Source organism: Rattus norvegicus, chromosome 2 (assembly GCF_036323735.1).
Source record: "Rattus norvegicus strain BN/NHsdMcwi chromosome 2, GRCr8, whole genome shotgun sequence".
Taxonomy (NCBI): Eukaryota; Metazoa; Chordata; class Mammalia; order Rodentia; family Muridae; genus Rattus; species Rattus norvegicus.
The window spans coordinates 114,331,792-114,351,306 of NC_086020.1; the positions used below are offsets into that span (position 1 = coordinate 114,331,792).

At 43.4% G+C, this 19,515-nt stretch overlaps 1 protein-coding gene across 11 annotated transcripts in view; it reads left to right on the plus strand.

The window, feature by feature from the left end:
• Nucleotides 1–5,388: 5,388 nt before the first annotated feature.
• Nucleotides 5,389–19,515, plus strand: part of Phc3 (polyhomeotic homolog 3) — a 74,953-nt gene continuing 60,826 nt past the window's right edge. For 6 of the 11 annotated variants that reach the window (XR_005500282.2, XM_006232226.5, XM_006232227.5 and 3 more), the window contains exons 1-4: nucleotides 5,389–5,477; nucleotides 9,101–9,263; nucleotides 13,632–13,787; nucleotides 17,346–17,423. Coding sequence is in view for 10 of the 11 variants with exons in the window: in XM_006232226.5 (XP_006232288.1) it covers nucleotides 5,464–5,477; nucleotides 9,101–9,263; nucleotides 13,632–13,787; nucleotides 17,346–17,423 (411 nt within the window). In the remaining variant the exon portion in view is untranslated. Of the gene's footprint in view, nucleotides 5,478–5,505; nucleotides 6,193–9,093; nucleotides 9,264–13,631; nucleotides 13,788–17,345; nucleotides 17,424–19,515 lie in introns of those variants that run through there. The other 5 variants (XM_039102232.2, XM_063281761.1, XM_063281762.1 and 2 more) reach the window with 3 other exon arrangements.

Below are 19,515 nucleotides of genomic sequence, written 5' to 3' on the forward strand. Positions count from 1 at the left end.
TCAGTGCTGGCATTTTTGTTTGTTTAAATTTTTATTTTTTTTAAAGACTTGTTTATTTGTGTATATATGAGTACACAGTAGCTGTCTTCAGACACACCAGAAGTGGACATCAGATCCCATTACAGAGGGTTATAAACCACCATGTGGTTGCTCGGAATTGAACTCAGGACCTCTGGAAGAGAAGTCAGTGCTCTTAACTGCTGAGCCATCATCTCTCCAGCCCTTTATTTTTTTATTTTTTGATACATGCTGGCTGAAGATGACCCTGAATTTCTGGTCCTTCCACTTCTTGGTGAGTTATGGGAATGCCACGCCCTGCTACCCCTTTTCCAAATATTGAGTTACCTGGAACATATTCTATTCCTGTTACAAAGAGTGCTTTGCTTCTGGGCTCTAACAAAACTACCTTGGGCCTAGAATCTGTTGTAGAATGAATAGGCTGGTTAAGCCAGTTTTCTGTTACAGTAACAAAGTAGCTGAGATAATTATCTTATACAGGAGGAAGTGTCTCATGATTTCAGATTTTAAACTAGGCTTACTTGGGACATATGCTTTCAGGCCTGTGTGAGGAGGAGTATCATGACAGAAGTGTGAAGGTCCTGATTGGCACAGAGTGAGGAGAAAGACACACAGACACAGACACACAGACACACACAGACACACACACACACAGAGAGAGAGAGAGAGAGAGAGAGAGAGAGAGAGAGAGAGAGAGAGAGAGAAGACATGGAGATAAGAGAGGCTTCAAGCATTCAAGTTGTAAGGCAATGGTGAAACCCAAGGCTCAGACTGAGGAGCAGGCTAGAAATACCCTTGCTGAGTCTTAACAGGGCAGTGCCACACTGGTTTATGTTTCTTCTTTGAGCTACTGTGTGAGCAACAGAGTACAGAGGAGCAAGGTTTGAAGCAGGGTGACTGCCAGGTATGGACTCCTGCAGTCTGGGAGAATGAGAACAGTGGCCTGATCTAGGCTGGTGAATGTTCCCTTTCCATCGCTGTGCTAAAATACTTAATGGAGAAATGGCTTTATTTTAGCTTACAATTCAAGGTTATCGTCTGTCATATGGGTAAGTCAAGGCAACATAAGAAACAGCTAGTCATATCATGTCCACAGTTGAGAGCCAAGAGACATTAATACACACCTGCTTGCTTGCACTCAGTTTTCTGCTTGCTTGCTTGCACTCAGTTTCATTTCTCCACTTGTATGTAGCTCTGGAGTCCTTGCCTAGAAATGGCGCTGCCCATGGTGGACTGGGCCTTCCACATCAATTAATTTAATTAAGACAGCCAACGGACATACCCACAGGCCAACCTAAAGTAGACGATTCTTACTGGAGCTCTCTGACCACAATTTAGATTGTGTCAAGTGGACAATTAGCTATCACAGCTGGTGATGGGGAGGAGGTATACAATGACAGCTGATGGGCTGGAGAGATGGCTCAGCGGTTAAGAGCACTGACTGCTCTTCCAGAGGTCCTGAGTTCAATTCCCAGCAACCACAGGGTGGCTCACAACCATCTGTAATAGGATCTGATGCCCTCTTCTGGTGTGCATGAAGACAGCTACAGTGTACACATAAAATAAATAAGCCTTAAAAAAAAAAAAAGAAAAGAAAAGACAACTGACTTGCATTTTGGCAAATCCATTGTGCCCTTGGTGGCGGAGCCAGAGGTGATGGTAGTAGTTGAAGGTGGAGCGGAATGGATTTCAGGGGTTCGCAGGTGACGGTACGACAGAATGAGAACCGAAATTGGCTTCATTCTAAAGCCACGCTGCTCAAAACTTTTCTGGGATGTTACAATGATAAATGCACACCGTGTAAAAAGACGGAGTAGAAACATGGCTTCACAGCATCTTCAAGAGCCTCTTGAGCATTTTTTTTTTTTTTTGGTTCTTTTTTTCGGAGCTGGGGACCGAACCCAGGGCCTTGCGCTTCCTAGGTAAGCGCTCTACCACTGAGCTAAATCCCCAGCCCCCCTCTTGAGCATTTTACCTCAAGAGAAAAGCACCTCTGAAGGGGGCAAGGAAGGTAACCGAAGAAATTCTTCATTTACCACAGATCTTTCGCTCTAGGGATCACATGACATCTAAGTGCCCTTGCTGCTTTAATGCTCTGTGCTGTTATTATTCAGCGCCCGGGGAGACACAGTTAACGTGTGTACTGCCACCCACACGTGTACAGGGGAGATAAGACTGAGAAGCATGTGACCGACAGGCTGATCATTCGAAGAGCAGGCGAGAGGTGGCAGGCTGTGGAAACATTCTGTAGTATCTGGTTTAGTAAAAGTGTTTGTGATAGCACGTTCCTTTCAAGTAAGAGAAGGCAATTCTACACGCTTTTAGTCTAACTTACATACTGACCTTTTATGCTGCATTCACTCAAAAATACAGTTATTCATTCTACTTAACTAGTACATAAAGTTTCCCAAAGGGTCTTAAGGAGTTTTAGTAGACCTGAGACAGATACAACATGACTTTTAAAAATTGCTATCAGATTTGAAAAGGATGAAAAGGGACATTTTAAGCCCACGTGGGAAATGATATGCTAACTCCTGAGGTTAAACATAGTTCTCATTCAACCACATCGAGCTTTAGGGTGTGTTTATAGTAGCACTGCATTTCTCGATTACTGAGTGTGATGGCTACTCTTGGTTGTCAGCTTAACCACATCTGGGATTAACTAAAACCCAGTGACTGAGTACACCTCTGAGGGAGTTTTTTTCTTCTTACTTAAGCCATTTGAAGTGGGAAGACCCACTTTTAATCTGGGACTTTGAGGTGGGAAGACCCACTCTTAATCTGGGCCACACCCCCTGCTGGAGGTTCATATAAAGGACTTGGAAAGAGAAAGCTATTTGTCCGAGTTGTCCTCTGACTGGCCAGTCCATTCCTTCTCTGGGATTAGTGCCTACTTCTTTGGGATTCCGGTGTATACTGGTGATCAGCCTTGTGGACTGATCAACTACTGGACTCTTGGAACCTCTGTTAGTAGATAACATTGTTGGGCCACAGCTTGTAAGCCACACTAAGAAATCCCCTTTCTCTTTCACATAGAAGCTGTGTTCCTGAGGTCACGAAGGTTGTACCTCATGTGGATCGCTGAACGTGGTAGTATATGGTTCACCCAGGTGGTATGGGTTTTGAGGCATGAAGGGGTCACGGCACTGGGAGAGGCCAGGAGAGGCCATTGGTGAAGGTGTAGCCTCAGCAGCTACAGAAGGTGAAGGCTCAGGTCTGAAGGGGTCAAGCCGAGAAGTTGAGGCTTGGCACCAAGAAGAGAGTTTCAGAAAGGCTATTGGTGAAAGCACAGCCCAGCTGCAGCAGAAGATGCCAGCATTTTGGAGATGGCAGTACCATGAGATGATCGGCAAGAACAGCAGTAGCCATGGAGTCAGCTGGATACTTGAAGACCGGTTGTGTTGCTGCTGAAGGTGGAGCCAGAGTCCCGAGCCAGGCCATTAGGAGGAGCTCGGAAGATTGTGGGTGCATCTGAGACATCGGACACGGTATTATTTATACAGTTGGAGTTTGGTTTTGGTTTGATTTGATTATGACTGTGCTCTGGTTCTTCCTCTTGAAGTAAGGAGGTTTTAAACTTATTTCTGACTTTATAGGAGCCCACAGTTGAGAGACATTTGATTTTAAGAGACTGGATATATATATATATATTTTTTTTTGAGACTGGATATTTTAAAGAGCCTGGATTTGTAAGTGTTTGAATTTTAAAGACTACGGGACTTTTTAAGTTCATAAAATGTTTTATATTGTGATGTCTTTATGTGTGATCTCGGGGATGGAAAAGGAAGAAAAAAGTTGTGGCTTAACAGTGAAGTGTTTCTATGTCAAATTGCCAAGGGGTCAGTTGTACTATTTAGTTTTATGTCAACTTGACACAAGGCTAAGGTCATTGGGTAGGAGGGAGTGGAGCCCCAACTGAGAAAATATGTCCATGTGTATCAGTTTGTAGGCATTTTCTTAATGAGCGATCAATGTGGGCAGGCCCAGCCCATTGTGGTTGGGGCCATCCCTGGGCTGGTGGTCCTGGGTTCTAGGAGAAAGCCGGCTGAGCAAGCCAGAAAGCAGCACCCTCCATGGCCTCTGTACCAGCTTCTGTCTCCAGGTTCCTGTCCTGCTTGAGTCCCTGTTCTAACTTCCTGTGATAACGCACTGTGTAGAAGTGTAAGCCAAATAAACGCTTTCCCCCATGACCTGCTCTGGGGATGGTGTTCATCACAACAACAGAACCTGAAGACACTGAGATCAGTGCACTTCATCTCAGGGAAGAGGAGGCATTGCTTATGGCATTGCTTACTTCTCTTTCTGTCAAGGGCAGCACGGATTTACTTGCTTCTTGGATCCATGAAGCAAAGCCATACTGTGTATGAATGTCTACAAAATCCTCTCTTCAGATCGAGACGATTTTGGATACATGTCTTTAAAGTTTTACAGTTGTAGTCAATTTTTGCTTTCTCTTTTCTTTCTTTCTTTCTTTTTTTTTTTTTCTGAAACAGTCTTACATATCCCAGGCTAGCCTTAAACTTTCTATTGTTGGACCTGAGGGGGAAAGGAAAAACCATTTCCACGTTTAAGCAAGTTTTATTTAGAATGGCTAAAAGGCTGCCTCACTCTAAGTTGGGATTTCAGAGAGCGGTCTCTCACTGGCTTTTGAGGTCTCTTTTTTAAGGGGAAGGGTTAGAGTTGATAGAAAACAGTTGCTGAGATAATTGGCAACACCAGGACAGAAGAATGGGAGTGGGCACTCAGGGCTCAAAGCTGACTGTGAGGTACATATATGTGATTATAGTGCCAGGACAGAAGAGTGGGGGGATTCAGCTGGCTGTGAGGTATACAAGGGTAAGGATATATACAATGTGGGAGTCATCGCAGGTGTTCAGGGGCTTAGCAAGTCAAAGGAGTGAGTATACATCATGGGGTTACAAATTCAGCAGAGGTTGAAAAACATGGTCTTCAGGATACCTTAGGCTTAGGAAATGGAAACTCACCCTTGTAAGGTATGGGGACTTAATAACAATGTGGCTCCGGTTTCGGTTTTACATTATATAGCCTAGGATGACTTTGGATTTGTATTCTCCTGACTACACTTTCCAAAGGCCCAGCCACACCTGGTTTGTGTGGTACTAGGTATTGAACCCAAGACTTGATGCACGCTTCTGAAAGTATTCTAGCAACTGCTACATTTCCAGCGTTAAGCAGTACTTTTTCTATTTTTGTTGCAGACCCTGGGCTAAGACAAAGATTCTGAGCCATAAAAATTGAGGGTGCTTGGGAAGGATCGATCACTTAGGGAATCACTGGCCACCTCATAGAGAGCTGAGGTGGGAGGGAGCCTGGCGGGCGCTGGCCTCACGTGACCTTAACCCCCCCCCCAGATCCCGCCCCACTGCTCTTGCAGGGGAAAGAGGAGGCGCATGCGCACCCCGTGTTAGTGATGGAGGAGAGAAGATGGCGGAAGCGGAGTGAGTGACTTGCTGGTGACTGATGTCGTAACCAGGGGGCGAGTGAGGGCTGCGACACGTCCCCCTGAGGGAGCTGTTAGGGCTCCGAGGCTGGCAGTGCAGGGCCGAGGAGAGGCGGGAGCCACGGCGTGGTGGAGAAGCCTGGCTAGGGGAGGAGGATGGCAGGTCCACTCAGCCTCCCCTCGGGAGTGCGTGCTACGCGGTCCGGTCCCGGGGCTGCGTGGTCCTAAGCGAACTGCTACCCAGGGGACCCGAGCCACCGGGCTCTTACCGGACGCGAGCCCTGCGGCGCTCGTTCGGGGCTGTCATTCCAGTCGCGGGCCGGGTCGAGGTGTGCTAGGCAGGGCAGGCGCCGCCAGGCCTCCACGCTGGCTCCTGCGGGTCTGTCTGTCCGTCCGTCCGTGTGGCGGGGGCTGGGGGAAGAGCAGGGAGGCGTCCAGACAGCGGCTGCGGCCCGCAAGGCCGAGCAGCCCTTTCCCCGCCCCCGCTCCGGCCTTTCCTTGCAGTCTCCCTCCGGGCTCGGGCTGCGGCGGCGAGCGTCCCTCCCTGGAGGGCCGCATTCTTGTGTAGCGCTGTGATGCTATGCTCAGTTAGCGACTTGAAACTTCAGGTCCCCGAGTAGGCCTCTGGCGTGTCAGAGCTGAACGCGGCGAGTATTTCCCTGCCAAGGCCGTGCACTCCCCGAAAGTGTTCTTTTGTAACCAGGCCTCGAAAGGTAAAGCGGTGATTTGGCCAGTTGCACTCACCAATGTTTAGAATTAATGTCTAGGTTCTCTGACCATTTTTGGTTAGTCAGAACTACTTGTCGTCGCCGCCTTTGGGCTTTGAGAGCACAGCTGAGCAGAATAAGACTTTGAAAGATCAGGGTTTCCGGTGGTGTCTTGGATGTCATCAGCACACAGTGCGAAAGTGTTATGACAGAATAGCTCATCATGATTTTTTACCTTGCTGCTAATCGTGTGTAACATTGAGCAGGTACCATATGACACTGTGGTTTGCTGATTGGAAGGAAATGGAAAGAATAGCAGAAAAGTATAAAAATATATGATTCAGCTTCTAATGAAAGAAGTTTGTAGTCCTGTTTTTCCTTTCACTGTTTAACCTTTTAAATTGGAGATGTTAATTCAGGTGTGGTGGGCTGGAGACTTCTGAGTCTGCTTGAAGCCAACCTGAGCTACATAGTGTTACCCTGTTTGTTTGTTTGTTTGTTTGTTTGTTTGTTTTAGAAAGAAAAGTAAATGTTCTCATTTTAGCCTTGTCAAAGGTGGGAATGACAGTTGGTTCAACTTTTATTTCGCAGGAGAAAAAGGCAGTCAAGGAAGGAGGGAACTAGTAAAATCTTATGTGGGTTTCTGATCCTGGGGTGGCAGCTACTGGGGTTTTAGTTTGCAACAGCATGGAAGCCCTTAGAATTGACCTCAGAGGCTTGACTTCATTGAAGTATAGATTTCTTAGTGGGTGAAACCACAACATAAATGGCATAAAATCATAATATTGGAGGGAAAGGATGAGAGTTTGGCAAAAAAAAAAATGTACTTTATCGATTGTACATAGGAAACTGAATAAATTATATTCTACACCCCCAAATTTTAGAGCACTTTTCTGTGGAAAGAGAAAGATTTTTGTGAAGCTGTGAGAAGTTGCTTTTGTTTGCCACTTTATTTCCTTAAGTGGACTAATCTGTTACTGAACTAAACTTCTGTTACTAGGGTTAGTAAGGAAAATGGTGCAGCTACTGAGAATTGAAAGAATTAACTTAAAATGTCTTTTTTTTTTTTTTTTCTTTTTTTCAGAGCTGGGGACCAAACCCAGGGCCTTGTGCTTGCTAGGCAAGCGCTCTACCACTGAGCTAAATCCCCAGCCCCAAAATGTCTTTTTAAAAAAAACTTATTTATTTATTATCTATAAGTACATGGTGGCTGTCTTCCGACGCACCAGAAGAGAGCATCAGCTCTAATCACAGGTGGTTGTGAGGTACTATGTGGTTTCTGGGATTTGAATTCAGGACCTCTGGAAGAGCAATCAGTGCTCTTAACCACTGAGCCATCTCTCTAGCCCCCAAATTTCTTATGTATAGATAGCTGGTATACGTGCATTATGCCATGGTATGTGCTCAGTCCCTGGAAAGCTGAAAAGGGCATCTGATGCCCTGGGACTGGGTTTGGAGGTTTGTGTGTGTGTGCTGGGCATCAAACCCAGGTCCTTTGCAAGAACAGCCAAGTGCGCTTAACCATCTGAACCAGCTCTTCAGCCCTACTAGGGTGTTGTTAGGATCTTATTTTTTTTATTAATTATTAATTAATTAATTTTTAGAGGCAGGGTGTTGTATAGCCCAGGCTGGCCTCTCACTTAATATGTAGCCAAGGATAACCTTCCTCAGGTGCTGGAATTACATGTGTATGTGCCACCATAACCAGACTTACTGAGACTTTTGTTTTAATTCACTGTATGATGACGACAGTTAAACTAGGAAGCTAGTCCTTAGGAATCTTCTAAGAATGACTGTGAGGGGTGGAGAGATGGCTCAGCCGTTAGGTGCATTTGTTCTTGCAGAGGACCTGGATTCAATTCCCTGCACCCACACAGTAATTCAGAACTGAACTCCCCATAATGCAAGGCGCACAGGTACATACACACATACACTCTTCCCCCATATACTCAAGAACACAGAAATAAGCAAAGAACTCTGATAATGCTTAAGCCCTGCCCCCTTAATATTCTCTCACTACTTTATCTTTTGGTTTCAAATTTGTCTTTTTTATTAAAATTTTTTCATACAACGTATTTTGGTTATTTTTTTGTCCCACAATTTCTCCCAGCTTCTCCCCACCTCCCTATTTACCCAACTTTTCCTTTCTCTCTTTTTTAAACAAACATAAAAACAAAAAACAAACCTCCAGAAGGACCTGAGTGGTGGTGGCCCACACCTTTAATCTCAGGAGGCAGAGGCAGGCAGATCTCTGAGTTTGAGTTTGAGGCCAGCCTGCTCTGCAGAGCAAGTTCCAGAATAGGGGTACACAGAGAAACCCTGTCTTGGAGAGGAAAAAAAGAGAGAGAATCCCAGAAACACCTCCCCATGAAAACCCCATTAAAAACAAAAAATTTGAATAAATAAGCAAAAGACTAATTTTAGACAAAAATTGTCAAAAAAACCAAGTAAAATGAAGCAGAAAATCCCCAGAAATACTATCGAGTTCATTTTGTGTTGGCTATTTCTAAGCATGGGAGTTCCCCTGAAGTGTGGGTTGATATAGCCAGTGAGACTCCATTGGAAAAAGTTGATCTTTCCCATTGCCAGTGGGCATCAGTTGCAGATAGCTTCTTGGTAGGAATAGGACCGAGGTCCACTTCTGCATTGCTCAAATCTGTCCCTTTTCAATAATGCAAACATAAACCTCAATCTAGGCTTCATCTCAGTTATGGTTCTGAGTCATTTGAATTCAGTTTAACAGATAGTAGCTATCAACTATTCTTGTACTTGAGGGAATCATGTTTCTCTTCTGTTTGCTGGTTGAGTGCTAGCTTTATTTAGCTCTCCACTGATGGGTTCTTTGTAGCGAGTATTCACTGAAGCATAAAGGCAGTGGTTTTTCCCAGTACTGATCGCTTGTGTCATCTACCAGATTTAAAGACCACAGTACAGCTATGGAGAGTGAGCCCAGCTCTGGAACGTCTGTGTCAACAACAGCCAGCAGCACCACCACCACCACCATCACCACATCCTCCTCCCGAATGCAGCAGCCACAGATCTCTGTCTACAGTGGGTCAGACCGACATGCTGTCCAGGTATTTCAGCCACGCACATGGGGAGTTAAGGCCAAAGACGGCCTCCTGCTTTGTGCCCAAGTCAGCTGCTATGTGTTGATTAGTATCCTCGGATAGAAAAAGGATTGTAAAAGTTCAGGCTGGGAATGCAGCTCCGTGGTTGAGCGTTTGTTAATCTGTGTTTGATCTCTAGCACTGCAAAACATCAAGTAAAAGAAAGAAAGGATTCATTTTTGAAAAACCAATAAAGTTATTTAATAATTGTGCTATTCAGAGAGCGTACATTTGTTAACAGGGAGCTTATAAGATCATGTGTCAGGAAAATTATAGTCGAATGCCTCTAAATGCAGCTATAAGAGTGAAGATATCACTGGTGGTGTGTTTAGAATAGCTGCTTTTCCGACTTATTTTATATTTGAGTGCAGCATACACTTTCACAGAAAGCTTTTCACATCAGGTGGTATAGGAACAGTAAGCAAGAAGGCTCTACAGCCTCTGGGGTAGAGATGGAAGAGAACAGTTGGAGAGATTTTTTAGTAAAGTCACTTAGTTGAGAAAGTAGAATTGATTTAGTTGAACTTTATACCAATAGAGACAATATGGTCTTGTTCCAGAAAGACATTGCCATCTGATGGGTTCTATGTTTGGATTCTGTTGTCATTATTCTTTGTATCTGTGTGCCCTTGGGCGAAAGACATAATCATCTCCTTGAGTCCCAGGAAACAGTAAAATGTGGATAACACTGTGTACTGATCAGTGACTATGAGAATTAAAAGAGCGTGTAGAATTGTGTGGGAGACACTGCAGGTCTCTATAAACGACAGTAGATCCATTGGACAGTTGTGTGCCAGGCACATTTAATGAATGCTTCCTTTATGGAGAGTATTTTGTTTAATCCTCCCAGATCTCTATACAGGAGGGGTTTTACAAACAGGAAAACTAGTGTTAAATGAGCTAAATAATCTATCCAGCCTCACATTGCTGGTGGGTTTTCTACCTCAGCTTCGGCCAGGTTCTACTCCGAGTTCTTGCTGCTCTCTGCTGCTTACTTGCCTTCATGTTTCTAGGATTCTCAATGCTTATAATTGCATTTTTTGTTTTTTTGAAACAGGATTTTCCTGTGTAGCCCTGGTTGTCCTAGGTCTTGCTTTGTAGACCAGGCTGACCTTGAACTCCAAGATCCGCCCACCTCTGCCTTTAATTTCAAGTGCTGAATCTGACAGTGTACTCCAGGCTTGTAATTGCATTTTTAAAGTTCCTTTTAATGATTTATTTATTTTTATTTTACATACATTGATTTTTCTGCTAACATGTATGTGTCTGTTGTCAGATCCCCTGAAATTAGAATTATAGCCAGTTGTGAGCTGCTGTGTGGGTGCTGGGAACTGAACCTGGGTACTTTGGAAGAGAAGCCAGTGCTCTTAACCACTGAGCCATCTCTCCAGCCTCCCCAACCCCATATTTTTTTAAGGGCTGGGATCCAAATATTATTTGATTATTGCATTCTTCACCCTTTGTGTTACACTCATCCCCGTAACTCTTCTGTGGTTTGGAGTTTTGTTCTGAAGTCACTGTGGAGAACCTTGTCAGCTCAGCAGAGATACAGACTTAAATGCACAGGAGGAAAATTACCTTGAAGAACATACAGATTGTGTGATATCTGACTATGCCGTTTATTTCCACTTTCACTTAAGCTGGATAAACTAAAAACTGTAATGCTACCAGAGACGTGGCAGGTACCGATATGTCTCATAAGAAGTTCAGACTCCAGTTATTACAAGTCATTGAATTTTCTCATTTAAAGTGTTTTCAAAGCTGTGTTCACTGAACCACTTAAGTAGTTCTTTAACTTTCAAGCTTTCATTTTTCGTCATGTGGATTTTCTTTACCCTGGTTTCAATAGAGAAACAAAATGAGGGTGCTATATTGTGCCTTTAGCTAGTTACTCCAGTGCCAGGTGTCTGGTAGAGAATAGGAGATCATGCTGACACGGGGAAGTTACTACACTGACAGAAAAGCCGGGAGCCAGTTATTTGCTTGTCATGGGGGTTTTAGAACTTTGTTATGGAATTAGAAGATCATATATGGATTTATCTGACCAAAGAGGAATAGTGTAGTTCTGAGTCACTCGGTGTTTCATCCATAGTCTTTCTGTGAGGAATCGCCTGGGAGTCTGTGAGAAGAGTTTGCAGCAGGAGCACTCTGTAGCTGGAGAGAGACAGGAACACTTGCGAGGGAACCGTAGCTCGTCAAACTCTGAGTGAAGGGATCCATGGCTTTCTGTCGGGTACCCTGACTTATCATGGGTATTACACTCCTACCCGTTAGAATGTCTAACACTCTGATGTGAGGCTGAGATTATCGTTCTGTGCTGCTATGGACTCACAGTGGCTGCTGACGCACTCTGACTTGGATGGACAGAGGATTTTTCTATTGTCTTTTTAGAAATCTTGATCTCTCATTAGGCTTAGATTCTACATCTATTAATGATCACTCACTATAATTAGCAATTTGTGAGTTTATTCAAAAATTACTCTATTTTATTAAAAAGTTTTTTTTTTTTTTTTTTTGAGCTGGAGAGATGGCTCAGTGGTTAAGAGCACTGGCTGCTCTTCCAGAGGTCCTGAGTTCAATTCCCAGCAACCACATGGTGGCTCACAACCATCTGGAATGAGATCTGATGCCCTCTCCTGGTGTGTCTGAAGACAGCTACAGTGTACTTATATATAATAAATAGATAAATCTTTAAAGAAAATTTTAGGTTTGTGTAAGAGTATTTTGCCTGCATGTGTATGTGAGCCAAGTGCATGCAGTATCCATGAAGGCCAGCAGAGGGCGCCTAGCCCTCTAGAACTGGAGCTATGGATGGTTGTGAGCTCCTATGTGGGTTCTGCCAACTGAATTCTGGTCCTCTGGAAGAGCAAGTGTTCATAACAGCTGGGCCAGCTCTCCACATATACATATACATGTACATATACATATACATATATATATATATATATACACATACACATACATATACATATACATATATACATACACATACACATACACATACACATACACATACATGTGTATGTTTTGCCTGCCTCTATGTATGTGTACCACGTGAGTGCTGCTGGCCTGCAGAGGCCAGAAGATGGCATCCGACGCCCTGGACTGCTGCCACACAGGTTCTGGAGACACGCTCAGGTCCTTAAGCTCTCCAGCTCTGGAGTCTTTAGATGTTCCACCAAAGTCCCAGGAGCTGGCAAGGTGGCTCAGCAGGAAAAGACCTTTGTCTCCCAGCCTGGAGATCTGAGATCTGAGTTTGTGTTCCGGAGTCCACATGGTGGGAGGAGAGAACCAACCAAAAGTTGTCTTCTGATCTCACACACACACATGCCATGGTATACCAATACAAATAAGTAAATAAATACATTTAAAAAACAATTAAGAGTATTCCTATGTGGAAACAAAGAATCAGATAGTTTTTAGAAATTTAAAAATTATTTGAGTCATTTTTAAAAAGCAATGCCTCTTTAATTTTATATAATGTTTAATGTACTCATTGTAGAACTTTCAGACATATGTAGAAAGGACAAACAGACAGTAACAGTCATCTTCAATATCCTCACCTTATTATCTCCTAAATTGTATCTTATTCAAAATGTTTTTCTTCACTTGTGATGGATTTGGTACTTCCTGGGTAGCTTGATCACTGCACCGTATAATGCTAGGTATACCTGTAGCAATCTACATTACACTTAAAACTCAAGTTCAGTTTAAAGTTAAAACCCATGTCTTTATCCTAGCCATTTTTATGTACCTGCTAGGCGTGTGCTGGTGGTCATTGCATTTGTCTGTATTACTGTTTATAATGGGTGCATGGTAAAACTATTTTTTGTACATATCCCGTGACATCTGTGTACAGAAAGGCTATAAACTTAACTACTAGTGTAGGGAGTTTTATTTTCCTAGTCAGTAGGAGTATTTTTTTTTTTTTTGAATCTTTGTCCATCTAAAAGTTGAGAGTTGCTGTATCCCTTTAATTTGTTAAGTTTTTTTGACTACTAATGAGAGTTAAGATTTCTTCATTTATTTGTCCTTTAAGTGAATGAGGTAGGTAATTTAATTTGTATTAATGTTGCATATTTTATATATAATGTATTATTAGTGTATAATGGGCAAATCCTAGAGGTGTACAGCACTAGTACATGTGTCAGTGAGCTTAATGACATTGACTGGTAAAGCAGCAAAAATGTAAACCGCTCCTTCTGATACTGAAGTTCATGGTTGATGTGGAGTTAAAATGGCAGAGCTGTGCTTGGCGTGCATAAAGGAACAGAAAACCACAGGGAGGAAAGGCGATCTGAGACGGTTTGACAGAGGCCCTCTTGCCTCCCACAGGTAATTCAGCAGGCCCTGCATCGGCCCCCCAGCTCGGCAGCTCAGTACCTGCAGCAGATGTACGCAGCGCAGCAGCAGCACCTCATGCTGCACACGGCCGCCCTTCAGCAGCAGCATCTGAGCAGCTCCCAGCTCCAGAGCCTGGCGGCCGTGCAGGTGAGACCGCGAGGACCGTGTGGTAGATGGGGTTGCTGGAAGTCAGGAGGCAGGTGTTCCCCCTGAGGAGATGGCTCATAGGCTGACACATACAAGTGTGTGTGTGCATGTGTGCGTGTGTGTGTGTGTAGGCCTTTCTCTGTGTGTGTGTGTGTGTGTGTGTGTGTGTGTGTGTGTGTGTAGGCCTTTCTGTGTGTGTGTGTGTGTGCGTGTGTGTGTGTGTGTGTAGACCTTTCTAAAGTCTGAAATTAGTCTATCAATAACTTAATTTTATGATTAATGTTTTTGTTTAAAAAACAAGACAAACCAAAATATTTTCAGCCCAGCGGTGGCGATACCAGGCTTTAATCCCAGCACTTGGGAAGCAGAGGCAGACAGATCTTTGTAGTTTCAGGCCAGCTTGGTCTACAAAGCAAGTTCCAGGACAGGCAGAGTTACACAGGAAAACCTAGGTCAAAAAAAAAGAAAAAAATTAATATTGTACAGTTAAACTTTTTGCAAGATTTAATTGTTAATCTTAAATCTGACCAGAAAATAATCTTAATTTGCAGAACCTAAAAAAAAGAAGGTATTTCTGTTATTTATAGATACCAGCTCTTGCTTCTTTCAGTAGTGTACTATTTGTTTGTTTAAGAAAGACAGGGTCTTCCTAGCTCTGACTGGTCTAGAAGTCACTATCTAGACCAGGCTGACCTCAGTTTCGTGGAGAGTCACCTGTTTTTACCTTCTGAATTCCGGTATCAGAGGTGTGTACCAACATGCCAACTTCAATAGTGAATTAAAAAGTATTTTAAGTAACAGTTATGTTTATGATTTAAGAAATGGAAATTCACTGGCTGTCAAAATAACTCAAGTTTCAGCCTTGGCTGTCCTGGAACTTACTCTGTAGACCAGGCTAGCCTCAGACTCAAATCTGCCTGCCTCTGCCTCCTCAGTGCTAGGATTAAAGACATGTGCCACCACCTTGCTTCTTTTTCTTTTTTAAACAAATTTATCAATGGTTTTGATGTGTTGTATGAATACACATGAGTGTGTGAATGTGTGTTCCCATGTGTACACATGTGGAAGCCAGGGCAGATGCCAGTTGTCTGTCTTCATGGTCTTTCTCTGTAGCTCTCCTCCCAGACTGCCTTGAAAACGGTCTGTCAGGAGCCGGAAGCTCACTGATACAGGAGGCTGAGCTTGCAGGTCTTCCTGCCTTTGTCCTTCAGAGCTAGGCTGACTGTGGAGCTGTGCATGGCTTTTCATATGAATGTTGGGGATTAAAAGTCTGTGAGCTCAGGCTTACAGAACAGGGTTCTTACTCACAAAGCCGGCTCCCTGCTTAGTTTCATTTAACTGAGGCAGTAGGCAGCCTGGCTTCAAAGGTAAGGGAAGAGCGAATCTCAACCGGGGGTTTCTACCCTGCCTCAGATCATTCAGGTCCCATAAAAGACACAAAACCCTATACTTATGATAAGCTTTCATCGCCGCTAGAGTTGGACAGGTATCCACCCTCTGTGCTATTAGATTGACTTCCCTGCCTATAACCCGAGCTTGTATGACTTGCCATGTTCCGCCTGGGGCGCTCTTACTCCAACTGGCTAGTCCTCTCTGCCGTGTTTGCCTTCCCCAGGGCGCCTTCTCTTTCCCCTTCCTTCTCCTCTCCTGGTCCTACCTCCAACCCGACCCTGGGAACTGAAACCCTGCTACCTCTCTTCTGCCCAGCTATAGACTATAGGTCTCTTTATTCCAACCAACAGTTTTACATTAAGGAGCAAGGCTACATAGTATCACATGGTATAAGTGAAAATTTCCTCATCCCTGCGGACAACCAGACTTGGGGCCAGTATTTAGCATCACAGAACATAGCAACAGACCAAACCTCAACATTGTTTTTTACAGTCTGGAGAATCATCTACCGTAGTCATGTTTTTTTTTTTTTGTTTTGTTTTTTTTTTGTCTTGTTACTTTGAAGTTTTTGAGATAGGGTCTCTCTCCTGGTTATCCAGGAACTCTGCAGACCAAACTGGCCTTGAACTCACAGAGATCCGCCTGCCTCTGCCTCCAAGTGCTGGGATTTAAAGGCATATGCCACCACCTAGTGTATTTTTTGTTTTGAATGAATGAGTTTATTAAGTACTTAGCAAGTGAAAGCAAAATGATAAATTAATAGAAAGAAAAACATTATCAAATCAGGCAGACATCAGTCCAAGCCCCATTGAGGCAGTCAGTCGGAGTTCCTAATGGGTGTCCTGGATGTTTCCTCAGGCAAGGCTTCCAAGCACAGATAACAGCAGAAAAGGGACACCATCAAACCAGGGGCTTGCAAAAGCCCAGCAGGAACCCTACTTGGAAGTCCCTGATATTTCCAGTTGACATGCCCAGTTGAAGCAGAGTATCCCTTTGGGTGAAGCTTCCAAGTCACAGAACGCATAGCAATGTCTAGAGATAAATTTATCAAATTGGTGTTTGAAGCCTCCAGCCAAAACCCAACATTGCAGTGAGGCAGTTACCAAGAGTTCTCAAGTGAGCCTTCTCTGCAAGGCTGAGCTCCCTACACTCCCCTCACGGCTGAGCTTTCAGCTTTACCCCCTTTCATTTTATTATTTACTTCTTAAAGACTTTATTATTTGTTTCTCTGTACGTATGTATGTTTGTATGCACACCTGTGTGCAGTGCCTGTGGAGGCCAGAAGCGAGCATTAGATCTCTTGGAGCTTGAGTTACAAGCATCTGTGAGCCACTTGCCATGGATGCTGGGAATCCAACTTAACCACTGAGCCATCTTTCCAGCCCCAGGGCAGCACCTGTATTTCATGGGCTAGACAGTAAAGATATCAGATGGGGATGGTTTATCTTCTAGCTGTTTTCAGGACATGACGTTTTTATTCTTGGACAATTCTGCTTTATTCCTGTGTCACAGTGCTAGTGGGGTCTAGTCCATTCCCAGGCAAGGGATGGCAGTAGACACTTGAAAAAATAAATGTGCTTGGAGCTGAGTCGTGGGAACCCCACTTCTACTACTAGCTGCTCAGCGAGCTCAGATAACACGTGACAGTTTACCAGTATAACAGCTAATAAAACCAGATTGGGGTCAGTGAGATGGCTCAGAGGGAAAAGGCACCTGCTACTAAATGAACCAACAGATCTAATGAGCTGAGTTTGATCCCTGGACCCACACGTAACAAAAGCAAATACATATAGACATGTAGACATAAGAGTAGCCAGTGCAGGGGAGGGGAGGGCTTTGTTTGAGACCTTTCAGCTTTGGTTTCTTTCTTAAAAAAAAAAAAAAAAAAAAAGGCTAGGATCAAGCCATGTTGACCATACAATGATTTCTTTCATACGTAGACTTTAGAACTTTTATTGTACTTTTATATTATTGTAGCTCAAAACAGAGGTTTTGGTTTTGGTTTTTTTTTCCCCTGCCGTGTTTTCTGTTGACTCTCAAGCACTCAGAACAGAAGGGAGATAAAGATGTTTGGCAGCAAGCTGTCTCTGCCATGGTTCTGATCACTCAAGGAGGTTTTCAACGTAATGCTTTTACAGACATATTACAACAGTTCTGTTATTTTAGGCCAGTTTGTCCAGTGGAAGACCATCTACATCCCCCACAGGCAGTGTTACACAACAGTCAAGTATGTCCCAGACATCTGTAAGTATACAAGAATTTCTCCTGCATTTAAAGATTGCAATTGTTGTTTTCCAAAAGCTAACTTGTTATTCATAAAGCTGCCATTCAGTTAGTGAGTGCCTGGAAATGGGTAATTAAACTTTTAAAATCTGAGGTTCTTAAACAGGCTTATGTTTATTTTTTATTATGTGTTCGTCTGTGCTATGCAGGTTTAAAAAACTTTTTAAAAATTTTATTTGTCTGTATTTTATGTGCTTTGGTATTTGCCTGCATGTATGTCTATGTGAGAATGTCAGATCTTGGAGTTACAGACAGTTGTGAGCTGCCATGTGGGTGCTGGGATTTGAGCCACACTCCTCTGGAAGAGCAGTCAGTGGCCTTAACCACTGTCCAGCCTGTATATACAGATGTAAGGAGGCTGGAGACACCAGATCCCTCTGGAATGAACGTACAGGTGGTCGTAAGTGGCTCATTGCAGATGTTGGAGTTGGGCTCTAGTTTTCTGCCAGAGCAGTCCATCCAGACATTGAGTCGTCTTTCCAGTGCTTGGAAACCTGAATGCTATTGAAGCTTTGTGTATTCTTATACATCTTTCCCATTGATTCTGTTTAATGTCTTCTGATTCTTAATTCTTTTTTTAGTTTCAGAATTTATTGAAAGCCTGAAGTACTGAAAAGTATGTCATGTCTTTGAATGACTTAAAAACAACAAAGAATAAAATATACGCACGCACACACACATGCACGCACGCACGCACGCACAGTGAAGCAAAGCAAGATAGTTTTGAGTATTTTGTATTTTGACACAGAGTTGCAAGTTTCCATTTGAGACAGTTTATTTTGAGAAAGAAGTAAAAGAAAGCCATTTTTCTGTATCAGGTGGTAGTTTGTACAGGTATGGCCCCCAAAGACTCATGTGTTTGAATGCATGGCCCATAGGGAGTAGCACTCACTGTTAAGAGGTGTGACCTTGTTGGAGGACGCCTGTTACTGTGGAGGTGGGCTTTGAGGTTTCATGTATGCTAGGCCTAATTGGGCACTCCCCTGTTGCCTGTTGATCATGTGTACTCTTAGCTCCTCCTCCAGCAGGATGTCTGCCTGCCATGCTTCCTGTCATAATGATAACGGACCGACTCTCTGAACCTGTAAGCCAGCCCCAATTAAATGTTTCTCATTATAATAGTTGCTGTGGTCATGGTGTCTCTTCACAGCAGCAGAAGCTCCAACGAACACACCCAGAAACTAGGTCATAAGACACAAGCTCTAGGAACAGACCATAAGACCCCCTCCCATAAATTTTGCACTATTTTTTAGATAAAAGAAATCTGTGTAGACATGTTAACACAGGTCACCTTTTTAGTTTAATATAATTCAAATTAAAGCATTCTGAACATAAAAATAGTCTGTATATTGTCTACTTAGGTGCACTAATTTTGCTTGTGCATACAACATTGTCTTTCTGCATATACACACATTTGTTGAACTATTTAAAAGTCAGTTGAGCTATATTCCTAAATACTTTGATATATTGTCTAAGAACAAGGTCATTTTTTATGAAGCCACAGGAAAGCCATTAAATTCTAGAAGTTTAATCGGTACAATGCAGGCCATTCTTAAGCTTTTCAGCAAAACTATGGTGAGCCAGATAGCCTCTGTTGTCAGGGGCTGCCGGTCTGGCATTACAGGACAGCCACCTTCTACCAGCTAGGTAACAGCAGCACCCTGTGTTGTCTTCTTTCCAACATAACAACAGAAAGTGTCTCCTAGTGGCAAACATTTTGCAGTTGAAAATCATTGAGTTTTCCTAAGAAAGTCCTTTTAGTGCGTTTTTTCTGGTCTAAGGTGGTATTACTTCTTCCATACTTTGTGAAGTTAACTCCCATGAAATACAGTCCACAGGTGTTATGGAGTTGAAGATGAACTTGTACTTACCTACCGGTGTGTGTTTGCTAAGTGTGTGCTTTAGACAGCATACACTTAGTTTTCTGGTATAAGAGCACTTGTTGCTTTTGCAGAGGATCTGGCCAGCTTTGGTTCCCAGCACCCACTTGATACCTTGTGGCTGTCTAAATAAAGTTAGACTGAATGAAAGGACTTAATGTCATATAGCTTTA